Source organism: Octopus sinensis, linkage group LG6, assembly GCF_006345805.1.
Source record: "Octopus sinensis linkage group LG6, ASM634580v1, whole genome shotgun sequence".
Classification (NCBI taxonomy): domain Eukaryota; kingdom Metazoa; phylum Mollusca; class Cephalopoda; order Octopoda; family Octopodidae; genus Octopus; species Octopus sinensis.
Genome location: NC_043002.1, coordinates 68,661,727 through 68,675,904, shown reverse-complemented (window position 1 = coordinate 68,675,904; position 14,178 = coordinate 68,661,727). Strand labels below are relative to the sequence as shown.

At 34.7% G+C, this 14,178-nt stretch overlaps 1 protein-coding gene across 1 annotated transcript; it reads right to left on the bottom strand.

Moving 5' to 3' along the window:
- Nucleotides 1-11,996: 11,996 nt before the first annotated feature.
- LOC118763948 (transcription factor mef2A-like) lies at nucleotides 11,997-13,944 on the bottom strand. The gene is made up of 2 exons (XM_036503982.1): nucleotides 13,166-13,944; nucleotides 11,997-12,347 (listed from the first exon to the last, which is right to left on the bottom strand). Exons 1-2 carry the CDS (start codon nucleotides 13,849-13,851, stop codon nucleotides 12,302-12,304), a joined length of 732 nt encoding a protein of 243 aa, XP_036359875.1. The 5' UTR covers nucleotides 13,852-13,944; the 3' UTR covers nucleotides 11,997-12,301.
- Nucleotides 13,945-14,178: the final 234 nt, after the last annotated feature.

The following is a 14,178-nucleotide window of genomic DNA, read 5'->3' as shown; positions in this document are numbered from 1 at the left end:
AGCAGTTGAATGCAGATCAGTGGTCAGGTTCTTATACTTGAAAGAGCATACACCAGAAGAGACTTTCGATGAGATAAAAGAAGTTTACAGTGACGATGTAGTCAAGCACTGGCATAGCCAGTTCAAATGTGGTTGGACATCGATGGAAATTGCTCCTATTCTTGGACACTCACATTCTGTCATTGATGACAACACCATCCATAAAGGGGAAGCTACTATTTTGGAGGATTGCTACATAATTATTTGGCAACTAGCCCAAAAGTGAAGATAAATGTAGGGTCCATGAAAAAAAGCCATTCACGACCATTTGCACATGCAGACATTGTCTACACGATGGATACCCCAGATGCTCACACCTTTTCAGAAGAAGGAATGAGTCAGTTGCTCCCAACCCTCAGCAGACAAGAAGTGATGTTCAGTCTTTTGAGAACAGAACGGAGTAGTGATGATGGATTTTCTGGCAAAGGGCACCACAATTAATGGGGTATATTATGCTTCTCTGCTGAGGAAATTACAGGATGCCATCAAAGCAGAGAGGTGTGGCATGCTGACTAAAAGAGTCCGCCTCCTCCAAGTCAACACTCCAGTTCATAATGTGCAAGTTGCCCAGTAGAAAGCACTCCTGCGGCTATAAAATCTTTACTCATCCAACCTCGCACCATCTGACTTCCTCCTCTTTCCAACCATGAAGTCTTTTTTGAAGGGGAAGCACTTTTCAGATGTTGAACTTATTTCTGAGGTAAAGTCTTGGCTCTAGACACAACCTACCGACTTCTACAGATGAGGTCTTCACAGCTCATCGGAGAAGTGTGTCATCATTGGTGGTAGCTATGTAGAGGACATAATTATGTCTAGTTTTGTTTATCCCAGTACTTGAGAAGTGGGTCAGGGGAAATCTTGTAAATTGTGTATGAAATGTTTGACATATGTTCCCCTTGACAGTATAAAATTTATTCCACAGTTTGAACTATTTGTATTATTTTTTTGCCAATGCAGAACTTCACTAGTTTCCTTGTAGTCTACCAATTTATTAGCTGACAAGTAAATGGTTCATAACCTATCTCAGTTAATGTTATGTATCCGTAGTCAAGACTTTTAACTCTCAACTGCTCTCATTCACTAACAAGTAAATAGGTGCTGGTGGGTGTGATATCATGAAGAACATTCAAATTTTAACAGATGTAAGCATTATCAGCTGAAATATGTCGAACACTTGAAAATTTTGTCTTATTAAACATTAAAAAGAATGAGAAATAATCTAAAATTTGAACATCTTCAACCATTATTCACAAGCTTTAGAGTATAACAACTGAATCTTTCAACAATTTGTTATTGGAGTTATAGTCTTTGTGACAACAGCTTAAGCAAAAATGTGTAAACATTTATTATTAATTTCAATATTTCATGCCTGGAGATCAAGATGCTGGACTATTGATCACATTGTTCAACACTTAGTACATGAGACAATGAAAGAGCTTCTTGTGTGGGCACTTAAATCACACCCTACTCTTTTAGGAAAAAGACACATTTGATCACTCTGCTGGGTGTTTGGTGTTGTGAAGGGCATCCAACTGTGTAAAAACCAGGCAAAAACAAACACAGAAGTCTGATGCAAGCTCCTGTCAAAATGTCCAACCCATACCAACATCGTGAAATTAACATGCAAGAGGCTGAGCACTTGAAAGACAAGTGTACCCTTAATGTAGTTCTCGGGGAGATTCACCATGACACGGAGTGCAACAAGGCTGGCCCTTTTGAAATACAGATACAATAGAAACAGAATGAAAGAGAAAATTGTGGTGAAAAAATACAGTGGGGTTTGCCACCTCCCCCTGCCAGAGCCTCGTGGAGCTTTTGGTGCTTTCACTCAATAAACACTCACAATGCCCAATCTGGGAATCGAAACTGTGATCCTATGATCGTGAGCCCACTGCCCTAACCACTGGGCCCTTGAGCCTCGACTCATACCAACATAGAAGGCAGACATTAAAAGATGATGATGAGTTCTTGACACACTGTACAAAATTGTCACAGCTACTACATCTATGCTCATAGATCTGCTCAATAAAGCCTGAGCTGATGTTATACATAAGAAGAAAAAAAAACTAAAGCAGCTATATTTATTATAGTTGTGACTATTTTGTCTTTTATCAAGACATTGTAAATCTCTGACTAAATTATTCAATGTGTTCTTCCTTTTTTAAGGTAAGGTACATGTTTGCTTGCTGATTTATTGGTTAGTAACAATAATGCCATTTAGTTACTGAAATAATTGCTCAAACACCCCCATTCAGCAAAAGAAAAAAAAACAAAAAAAATAATGTAAAACAAGAAAACAATTTCTAAACCATATTAACTTGGAATTAATCCAACATTACATATCATTAAATTAGTGAGAGGCATATCTTCTGGACAACAGAGAATCCTAGAGTTGTTGCACCCAGACTGTTTTGGCAGTTTTTCAGTATAAAGTTGTGAATCACCCTACTGTTGTTACCTTAATCAATTAGTCTGTTTGGCATCTCATGGCCTAGTCACACCTTCTTCACTGCTTGATCCAATTTTTGTTTTTTATTACCCATCCCAGAATGTAAAAAAACTCATGCAGGATATGAATAACAAGACCACAATCTTCACGCTTGTTACCATCAATTCTGATAATCTTTTACATTGAACCAACGATCTTCTTCTAATCTTTGTATCAGTCATTAGACAGCAACCATGTTGGAGTACTACTTTTGAGGATTTCATTGATCATATCATTCTAGGATATGCACTTATTTCGTAGACCTGTTAAGATATTGAGCATAAAGAAACCGAAAATAAGTGTAAGACAGACACTAATTATGCAGTGTAAATATTGAGACTCTTTTACTCTTTTATGTGTTTCAGTCATTTGACTATGGCCATGCTGGAGCACCGCCTTTAGTCAAGCAAATCGACCCGACTTATTCTTTGTAAGCCTAGTATTTACTCTATCGGTCTCTTTTGCCGAACCGCTAAGTTACGGGGATGTAAACACACCAGCATTGGTTGTCAAGCGATGTTGGGGGACAAACATGTACATGAAGAGCTTTTGCATGGTCTGCCTATCAAATTTCACTCACAAGACAGAAGTTACCCTGGACCCACAGTAGAAGACACTTGCTCAAGATTCTGTACAGCTGGGATTTTAACTCAGAACTATATGAAATTGTTAGACTATTGGAATTAGATAAATGTTTTTGAGCCTTGCAAGGATCATCTGTTTTCCATTCATTCAACAGTATACCAATCAAGTCTTCCATGCTTCATCTCTAAAAAAATATCCATTTGTACTTTGATAAAAAAATAAATAAAACTTAGAATCACATCATTTTTCTTTTACTTGTTTCTGTCATAGGATTGCGGCCATGCTGGGGCACGACCTTGAAGAGTTTAGTCAAACAAATTGACCCTGGGACTCATTTTTTAAGTCTTGTATTCTATTGGTCTCTTTTGTTGAACCACTAAGTTACAGGGGTGTAAACAAACCAACACTAGTTGTCAAGTGGTGGGGGAGTCAAAGACATATATATACATACAACAGGCTTCCACACAGTTTCCGTCTAGCAAATTCACTCGCAAGAGAATCACGGTACCATGCAATGAGACTGGTTGCAAAGCAAGCTTTTTAACCAGCTATCCCCACGCCTGTATTCATCATCATCATGGTTTAACGTCTGTTTTCCATGCTAGCATGGGTTGGACGGTTCGACCGGGGTCTGGGAAGCCAGGAGGCTGCACCAAGCTCCAGTCTGATCTGGCAGTGTTTCTACAGCTGGATGTCCTTCCTAATGCCAACCACTCCGTGAGAGTAGTGGGTGCTTTTTACGTGCCACTGGCACAGGTATCACAACTACAATTCCATTTGATTTTTATTTTGATGTTCTTGACTCAATAGGTCTCCTCAAGCACAGCAGGTTGCCCCACAATCCAAGGTACTTTGAATGGGCTGGGGCTGGTTGTGTGAAGTTGATGTAAGATACAGCCATGAACTCCGTTTGTCAGGTCTTCGCAGTCACATCTTATCTCCAGAGGTCTCAGTCTTTTGTCATTGCCTCTGTGAAGCCCAACGTTCGAAGGTCAGAAGGATATGTACACAGCCCTTTCTGACAAACTAAACCAATTTAAAAAAAAAAAAAAAAAAAAAAAATTCTCTTTCTATATAAACTTCTTGTTATTTAGTTCCTGAAAGTGAAAGAAAAGACTCCAGATTAAAAGGCATTCCAGCTAATACTATTCCATGTCTTCAGGTCCAATTCATCTAACATTGTGATCATTTTTTAGTTGATAGAGTATGAATTTCTATCTTGCAGATCAAATAACCTGATAGAGGTAAGATACAGCAATTAGATGGCAGAATGCTAGCTTCACGGACTAAATACTCTGCAATATAAAGTTGTCTTCCTTTACTTACATTCCAGTCTTGCCATTATCAAAATTTCTTTTCATCCTTTTAAAACTTGTCATTTAGTCCCAAGTTAGCTCTGATCAAGCATGTCTATGATCATAAGTGTTTCAGCTATGATCATCCTACATTTTGGGATATCTCAATCAACATTATCCATTTTGTTCTTCCTAGATTAAGTGTAGTGTGATTTAAAAGAAGTTGGCTTTTCATTAACAGAACGAGTGATCATGTACAAGCTCCTTGCTGACTCAGAATTGATAACATAAGTATTAATCAAAAACTAAACTCCTTTCTTATAAATTTGAGACCTTGTGCCAAATGTTAGAAATTTCAAGATTTTATAATAAAATATGATAACTCATATCAGATCAGAAACTGTCCTAAATTATTGAAGTATAATAAGCTAAAATGTTAGTAATGAAAACATTTTATTAGTCTCGCAGCAGAAACATTTAACTGGGCATTTTGCTGCATGAAAACAAATTTATTCTTTAGTTAATTATAGTTTAAGTTTGACAAAAATCTCATTTTCAGTACCATCATTCATAAAATATTTCCAAAGATAGATGTGCTAATAAATATACAGTTACTTTGAGTGGCAGAGATTATTAACATAGATATCTAGTTCAAGAGGCAATTAATTCAAAGTAACATTTTTTTCACACTTTACTACTTATTAGAAAACAAGTCTCTCACACACGTGGTGATTATACACTAGTGTTAATTTTCAGGAAGTTGGTAGAGAAAGCTTGACAGGATCTAAACAGATTTATGACAATGATTACCTCCAGCTCTTTCAGTTAATTCTGAAAACAAAAGCAGCTACAGAGTTATACACATGAATTAATTTAGTGAAAGCTTAAATATAAAAAAAAAGAATGACTGATGGTTATTTTCAGTGGGGCTTAACAAAGATGACAAAAAAAAAGGGAAACAATAGAAAATTTGTTTTGGTATATAATCACTCAGTGAAATGTTATATTCTTAAAATAGATTTTACACTTTAAAATTAGTCACCTGATCTAATTAATTTTTAGTGTTAAAATGGGTTAAAATAAGTAGCTTAATCAAAAGATAAATACTTAATGAAAGGGTACAAATAAATATTTGTAGTTTCAGACGAGGTTACTTAGAAAGATGAGTTTTAAAATCTAAGGTTGAATTAATAGTAACCAATCAATGTATGAATGCAGTTAGATCTGTTATGATTAAGAATTTCCTTTCATAATCACAGTTCCAACTTCAATCTCACCATTTCGGAAAAATTTCTTTTGGCTATACCCTTGGTTCAATTCAAGCCTTATAAGCAAAACTGGGTAGACAGAAACTATGCAGAAACCCACCAAAACAAACTAATTATTTTGGGATGACAGACTTAATCTATCAACTTAACATCTTCAGCTATGACTACTGGTCAGCTTAACAATCTACTCTGACTACAACAAATGAGTCTTATTCCCTTTCCACCAGGAGGTGCTGCAAAAATAAATATATAAATGAAGTCTTCATGGGCATTGTCCTGTCTCCTCCCTCAGCTATACAAAAAAGCAGCACTTGTGAAGATGGAGCTTAGCATATTGATAACTGCTTGCTGAAAAATGACATTTAAAATTTGTGGAATTGATTCTTTTCTGCTTTCTATTTTAGAAAACACTTAGGATTTTCAGATTTACAGTAACAATCATATCCAAAAGAATCGATTTTATAGCAAAAGATTAAATTAACAAAATTATACATCAGAAAACACAGAATTCAAATTTTCTTCTTCAATTTATTTAACATTTTTTTTTTCTTTTTACTTGTCAATTTTTTTTTTACTAACCTTTTGCAAACATTGTACCAAAAAGTCAATAAATACATAACAGGCAAGATCACAGGTCAACAATACAGATAACAACTCTTCAAAATGTAATATGAGGTGGAAAGAAAGAAAATGAGTAAAAATGTGTTACTAGAGGCAGAAGAATTTATATTTTCAACCAATCAAAAAATTCAGAATTTAACCAGCTGTTACTCAGGAAAAATAAATGCTCAAGAGGTTTAAATAAAAAAAAAAAAGGTCTGAGAGAGAGATTTATCTGACAAAGATGATGATAATAGTAGTATGGGTATTTGGTGGGTAAATGTGTTTCTGACATACACGCATACTTGGTTTAAATTGTTGATATCTTGCTATGTCAACAACAGCAGTAACAGATTATGTAGTTAGCTACAATGGAATGCTCTCTACATAGATGAGATCACAGTTGTAGAATGAACTGAATATATATATTAGGAGTGCGTGTGTGGGGGTGTATTATATATATACACCATACATATATTAAATGAGAGATAGATATATATATATTTAGACACACACACACACACACACACACACATGTATATAGTCACACAAACATATATATATAGAGACACACACACATATATGATACATATATATATATATATATACATAGATACATATAACTCTAAGGAGCCCATCCTACATATATATGTGTGTGCGCGCGCGCATGTGTGTACACAGACACACACACGTGTCCCCACTTGTCTTCGCATCACAGAATGGTTGTGGACACAAGTGTCAGTCACGTAAGTGACGTCTTCCATGAAAAATGTCTGGCTATAGGAAAAACATTACTTTGTTTGATTACAGGTGAGAGGTAGCAACAGGAAGGGGGATCTGGTTGCAGAAAATCTGCTTCAACAAATTTCGTCTGTCCCATGCAAGCACAAAAAAAGCAGATATTGAAACAATGATGGCAAACGAAAGTACGGCGATAGCTTCTTGTTTATATATATGCTATATATGCCTGTATGTAAATTCTTACACATGTGTGCATATTTATATATATATATATATATATATATATATACACACACACACACACGCATTTTATTAGAGGCTGAAAATAATTGCTTTAAACTGCTGATACTTAATAGAGAGATAAACTTAATATTCTTAACAATTATATGTGAATGCTGTTTTGTATAACAGATGGAATGTGTTAAATCCCTAGCTTAAATTACATACAAGCAATTGTTAAACATCCAAAATAGACCCAGAAACTAATATATGGTCAATAAATAGCTGTAAAGCAATTCAAATAATCTAAGAAAATTTTGGGGTCGATATTTTTCCTCCCGAGTGAGTAAATAACAGGGAGATGTTGAGGAAACAAGAACTGATTAAAGATAGAAGGGTAGGAAAATAAGCTAAGCAAACAAAAAATGTAGTTGTTTGGGTAATAATAATTCTTATATAGGCTACATCGACTTTACTCATTGACTGGTACATATTTTGTCAACTTCCAAAGAGATGGAATGCTAAATAGATCTCAACCAGACTTGAGCTCAGGAAATAAAGAGACGTAATTAAATACTACAAAACATTTTATCTGGCACTAACCGGTTGTAACTCACCGTCACAACAATAACATTTTGGGCACAAGACCAGAAATTTTGAGTAAACGATATTGGTCGATTAAATCTACCCCAGTACGTGACTGGTACTTTTTTCTTCTTTTTTTTTTCGTGAAATGTAAAGTTGATTCCGGCAGTATTGAACTCAGAAGGTGAAGAACCGAAACTAAATAACACAAATGCAATTTGTTCGACGCTCTAACAATCCTACCAATCCAGAACCCTAATAATTAATGCTTACACTACATTTTTATCATTAATTAAGCATTTATTGTGGAGGTGTAAACTTGGTGGAATAAATTACTGCCAATAAAAAGAGCTTCTTAATAAAACACAAGACTGGCTTTTATAGAGTTATTGCTACTCTTTAACTGTCGAGAAATCCAAAGTTGATCCTCAACATAATTACTCATTCTCTACTACATTTGGTCTGGAGCAGTCCCAGCCATTTCCACTGTTATAATGATAATATATCTTTACTATTACTATAATGATAATATATCTTTACAATTACTATAAGCTACCTGCGAAATACAAAATTAATAAGGTCAATTAAGAGACAGATTTCGAAAATGTAGAAGTGAAAAGAATGTATTAGTAACCTTATTCTAGTGTTCCATTATTATCACCTGAATAGTGAAATATATGTCAAATAAACATTTATGTAACAGATTATTATTATTACTATACTTCATGACATATTTCCCAGTAAACAATACAAGCAGGTTTGAGCTCAATACTGTCCTCCCGTCGCCGCCCTGTAACTCTAACTGAGCTGCCTTTCGTCTAGTGGAAGAGACTTTGGTAAATAATCTGAATTCCCCAGCAAGAAACATACTATTGAGAAGAACGCAGCCAGTCAGCTAAGGTAAATAAAATAACAAATATGCAGGGAGGAGGTGGAGGAGGAGGAGGTAATGCTTGTTTATATTTGTGAATGTGTGTGTGTTTGTGTGTCTGGTCTAGGCCAGAGGTCGAAGTAGAGAAGTATCTCTTTGTGCCGAAAATAAAGTGGACGTAGAAATGGTAGAATCCAGCAAATATTGAGTATCTATAGAGGGAAAAAAAAAACGCATTGACAAAATCGATGGAATAAACAAAGAACAACAGAGAGAAGAAAGAAATAAAGAGGAAGATGAGAGACGGAGGGGGCGGAGAAATGCTTAAGTTAGGGAGTGGGTGGTCGGTGGATCTCTGTAGCAAGCATTGAATAACGACGCAAGCACATGCTTATCGACAGCACCCTGTCTGTGTAGAAGCCTCCATTCCTACCTAAACTCTAGATAAAAGTCACGTTTTGAGCCTCGTTGGACGGCAGCAGAGAAAGTCACAATAACAAATTAGTGAAAACAACTACCACCACCACCACCACCTTCAACGAAATAAGCATCAACTAAAAGTACACAAGACACTACTTTGAGATTTATTATGTACTGAGTGTGTTTATTATGTACTTAGTTTGAAATGTTTGATAAACATAGGGAATACCTCAAGTGTACTGAGAAAGCGGGAAATGAGAAGTTGATACATTCATGCATCTCTCAAAGGCGTTTAAGAAACATGGTGAAAACCACAAAACAAGAGACCGAATTTTAGAATCGACTCCGAAAGAAAATAAAAATAAAAAAAAGCTACTGCATCCTAATATTGATGTGTGTGTTTTTTTTTTCTAAATAATTTTTAAAGAATACCTAGATCCTTTAATATTATCGTTTGCAACAGTTACTATTCGCTTAGTAAACAAACTAACGATTATTTTAGATTTAGTTTATATTCCTTCAGAAAAACCTCACATGTACACATTCTAAGCAATAATATAAAAAAAAAAACAAAGGAGGTACTATGAAGTTGTAAGGGGTGGAGAATGATATTTATGTCTTAAAATACATCTGTGATAAAATTATTGATAAATGCATATTAACTATATAATTGCACAAAAATGCTGGCGAGGGTAGTGACAAACATATATATATATATATATATATATATATACATACACACCTAAACACGAGAAAGAGAAGGTAGAGGGCAAAGATAAGGAGGCCGCCAGAAAAGAGCGATGTGTCATAAATAGCAAGACGAGAGAAGGTCAACAACATCCTGGACTTGTTGATAAACAGCCTGCTGCGAAGACTGTAAAAAAAGACTGGTCAATAACAGTAAACAATAACAAGATCATATATCTGAGACATGAACTATCTTGAGACACGCATTGTAAATAACGCATCTACACGTGTAAGCATGAAATACATGCTTAGGTAACCCCCCCCCCAGGACATGCACACACCTATATATATATATATATATACAGTTATATACTTATATATACAATATACATATATATATATTCACATTCATGTGTGTGCATAGGTATGTGTAGATACAGTTAGGTGCAGATGTTTAAATATAAACTATACTTGTATGTATGTATGTCTATATATATATGCACGTATACATATATACTCATATTTATACACATATATATACATACATACACACACAAGAGCATAAATTATATAAGTATATTATATTATGCTAAGATAGCTGCGTGTTATAATTGTAATTCGCAGTTAGATAGCAGTCTGCCAGGGGAAAAATGAAACTGATAATTTGTTTTAAATTCATCTGAAAAAATATTAAGACTTCCTAGAAAAGTATTAAAGAGAGACGCTGATAATTGCATAGATTATCAACATTAATTAGCAACAATTTAAAGACTATCGTAATTTAAATAACCTTAACGTAGAGTGGTGAGGATAGTGTGAAGGAGAGAAAAAGATAGACCCAGATTGCTTTTTTTTTTTTTTGTCTTTTAAATACCTAAGTAAATTTCAACTGAAAACTGTATATGTGTATCTGAGAGTCGTTTATTCCACACCACCCCAGATCAGCCCTGAACGAGGGAGGAAACATTCAATCTTTCCAACCGTGACCATTAGGTATTTTTTTCTAACTCTTCTAGACAATCCAATCTGTCTTTCCACTGACAGACAATACGGCGAGATTTTGGCTCGTGTGTCCGAATTATTTATGGCACCGGGGTAGAGGCTGCGTCGGTTTAGAGTCGGTGTCAGCCATGCTATATTTTACCAGGGAGGACCCATCGCTAATTAAAAAAAAAAATCCTATATAGTACAGTTGTGTATGTGTGTAAGAGAGAGTTGCCTAATATACATAGCAATGAAAACAACCTTCCGCATTCAGTTGCACTGTAAATATTTTCATATATATTAAATTACCAACGGTCACTAATGTCCACGCTGGTGGACAGGGGGAGTTGTAAATATATATGTTGATTTTTTTTTCTAATCGTGAAAATAGCCAAAATAAAAACTGATAAAGCAGAACAGTATGTATGTGTATCTATAGAGAATATATATATATATAGACATTATTTATACACACATTATATATATATATATATATATATATGCATGCGTATGTGATAAATTTATATTCTTTACCACCCTATAAAAAAAATAAACCACGAGGGATGTCGATTTGTTTGGGCTGATGATAAAATTGAGTGGAGTGGGAAGGTAGAGAAATTAAACACACACCACAGATATATATATATATATATATACACATACGTACATATACACACACAACACTGTTGTGGTGGTGGAAGATGAAGTGTTGTTGATACAAGAGACTAGCGTGACCGAAGAAGCAGCATATATACTAAAGACAGTGCCACCCACACAAATCAAACCAAACAAAGAGCAACCACAGAACTGCGGGCAAAAATTAAAAATATATATTTATATTTGTATGTAATATATACAGAAAAAAAAACAACACAAAACAAAATTCAAATGATCTGATTTTTTTCTTTAAAGAATTTAAATTACGGTATTTTTTTAAACTTTCAGCATCAATAATTACATTTGTGTGTGTGTATGAGTGTATATAAAATTTAATTAAAAATATGCATTTTTCAAATAATTATATGGTTGGGAAGGGGAACACCAAATGTAGTTATGTCATATATATGTATATATATGTGCATCATACATTTGTATGCATGTGCGTAAATATTAAGTACATATCTATATACCTATGTGCATATCTATATGCATATATTTGCATGCGTGTATCTGTGTGCACATACGTATATAAATATGTGAATCATACATCTATATGCATATATTTATGACCATGCACATATTTATATACACACAAATATAACCATAGAGATGTAACACAATATATATATATGCATATACACACACATATTTTAAAAAAAGACTGTCATTGACAAAGAAAACATTTGCATTTTTAAAGGACAAAAATAATGAACGATGATGGTAATAATGATAATACTAATAATATCTGAATAGAATTAGTTAACAATAGTAACAAGTACTGGATATCTGACGTGTACACGTTCGATCCGAGAACGCAGCTATAATTTACACATTAAATATTACCAAAAAATTTACATTATCACTCCGTCTCGGGGATTAGTATATTTTTCCATGTATCATTATTAGAATAGAAATATAGCAAACGAAATTGTTGGAAATCACAGATACTATTTGGAAAAATTTTAATCGACCTCCAGCCATGAAACCATGGGTAAATTAAACCATAGGTTTAATTTACTGGTTATAGAGAGATCGCTATTATCTCACCACCGAAATTATATATATATTATACACACACATATTCCGTAGCCACTAATGTTGTCTTGCCGGGTTATGCGGTTTGTTGTTCATACTGATATTTACCATAGCTACTGAAACTAGCCATTTGGCTTCCTCTTTCAATAGTTAAAATATATACACACACAAACTAACCATATAGATGCGTATGGAGTGTGTGTGTGTGTGTGTGTATATATGTATATATTATACATATAAAGGAATGCCTATATACATAGATACACACACAGACTCACATGTACGCTAGTTTACCCTCACCGTAATTTAGTTTCACAGATAAATTATCTCCTTGCATAAACGAAATATATATATATATATATATATATGTATATATATAAATATATATGTGATGTGTGAAAAATGCATGTACATATGTATGAAGTGAGTGCATGAGTGATGTTTGTGTGTATGTTTTTGTGTGGTGTGTGTGTATGTGTGTGAGTTAAAATCCACACATTTGAAATAATGTACATAAAATGTTAAGTCAAAAATAAATCATACGGTTACATCACAAAATAATTCACATTTGTCCCTAAAACTGTTTTGCTGAAATAGTAATAGTTGTTGTTGTTGACGTTCTTGCTGTAATGTACAGCAGCTGCCGGTCCCGACAGAGACCATGCCATTGTGTCCTACAGTAGTACCATTATTATTATTATTACTACTATTACTATTATTATTAGTAGTAGTCATTATGGTGCTACTGTTAGGATTGTTGTTATTGTTTGTATCATTATTAATGGTTGTAGAACCAGTGCTTCTATGTAATCCATACAGTCGACGCACAGCTTCCTGAATTAATGTCTGTGTAGAAAGCAATTTTTGGTGATGCCTGTAGTCTGTATTACAACCGTTTCTAGTCCGGACATCTTCGATATACACATAATTTTTCCTCCTCTTGTTGACCACGTTCCTGTGGTTTAGCCGCTTCACAACCCATTTGTTATTGTTGTCATTATTATTGAAGTTGCCGTGCCGCCAATTACTTTTCACTCGGTTTAGATGTCTGTCTCGAACGGACGGTAAAACGTAAGGCAACCAGGTGCCGGCTGAGGCAGCTTTGCAAGGTTTAGTTGGTATTACCATGTTATCGTGGTCGATGGGCACATGTGCCTGATTACCGCCACTAAAAGTAGGATGGCGACTTGGCATGCTGCTTGCTGAAGGAGAAACCGACTTCAAATGGTGACCGGTTTCGCAATGGTTATGTTGATGTTGTTGTAACTGTAATGTTTCCTCGATGCCACGAGTTAACCATTCGATATCTTTTAAATCCGTTTGATTCGAAGGGCTAACATTAACAGCTCCCATGCTTTCTAACCTGATCGGCATATTTGCTACGATGTAGTCTCCGACAGCGTAACTAAGGAGTAGTGGCCTATTTCTGTGTATATTTATATTTCACATTGATAAAAGTTCTTGTTCAAGCGAACAGCCAATACACGACTAGCTACAATTAACCACGACCAATAACGTCACGTATAGGCCAATTAAAAATCCTCGTTACTTACTTCCCTTTGAACTGGCTAAAAATTTGAACGCTTCACTTTTGAATGGCATGTCTGTTGACATAGACATGTTACTACGCGTCAAGAAAATAAACCCAATGTTTTTTTCAAATAACTTTCATGTTATTCGAAATTTTTCGTTTTAATTTCA

Excerpts from the sequence above, each read along its gene's own strand:
- LOC118763948 (XM_036503982.1), bottom strand. The coding sequence starts at position 13,851 with ATGCCGATCAGGTTAGAAAGCATGGGAGCTGTTAATGTTAGCCCTTCG. Across the intron at positions 12,348-13,165 it reads AGTAGTAATAATAATAATAA|TAATAATGATACATGGAAAA; the intron begins TGGTACTACTGT and ends ATATTTCTATTC.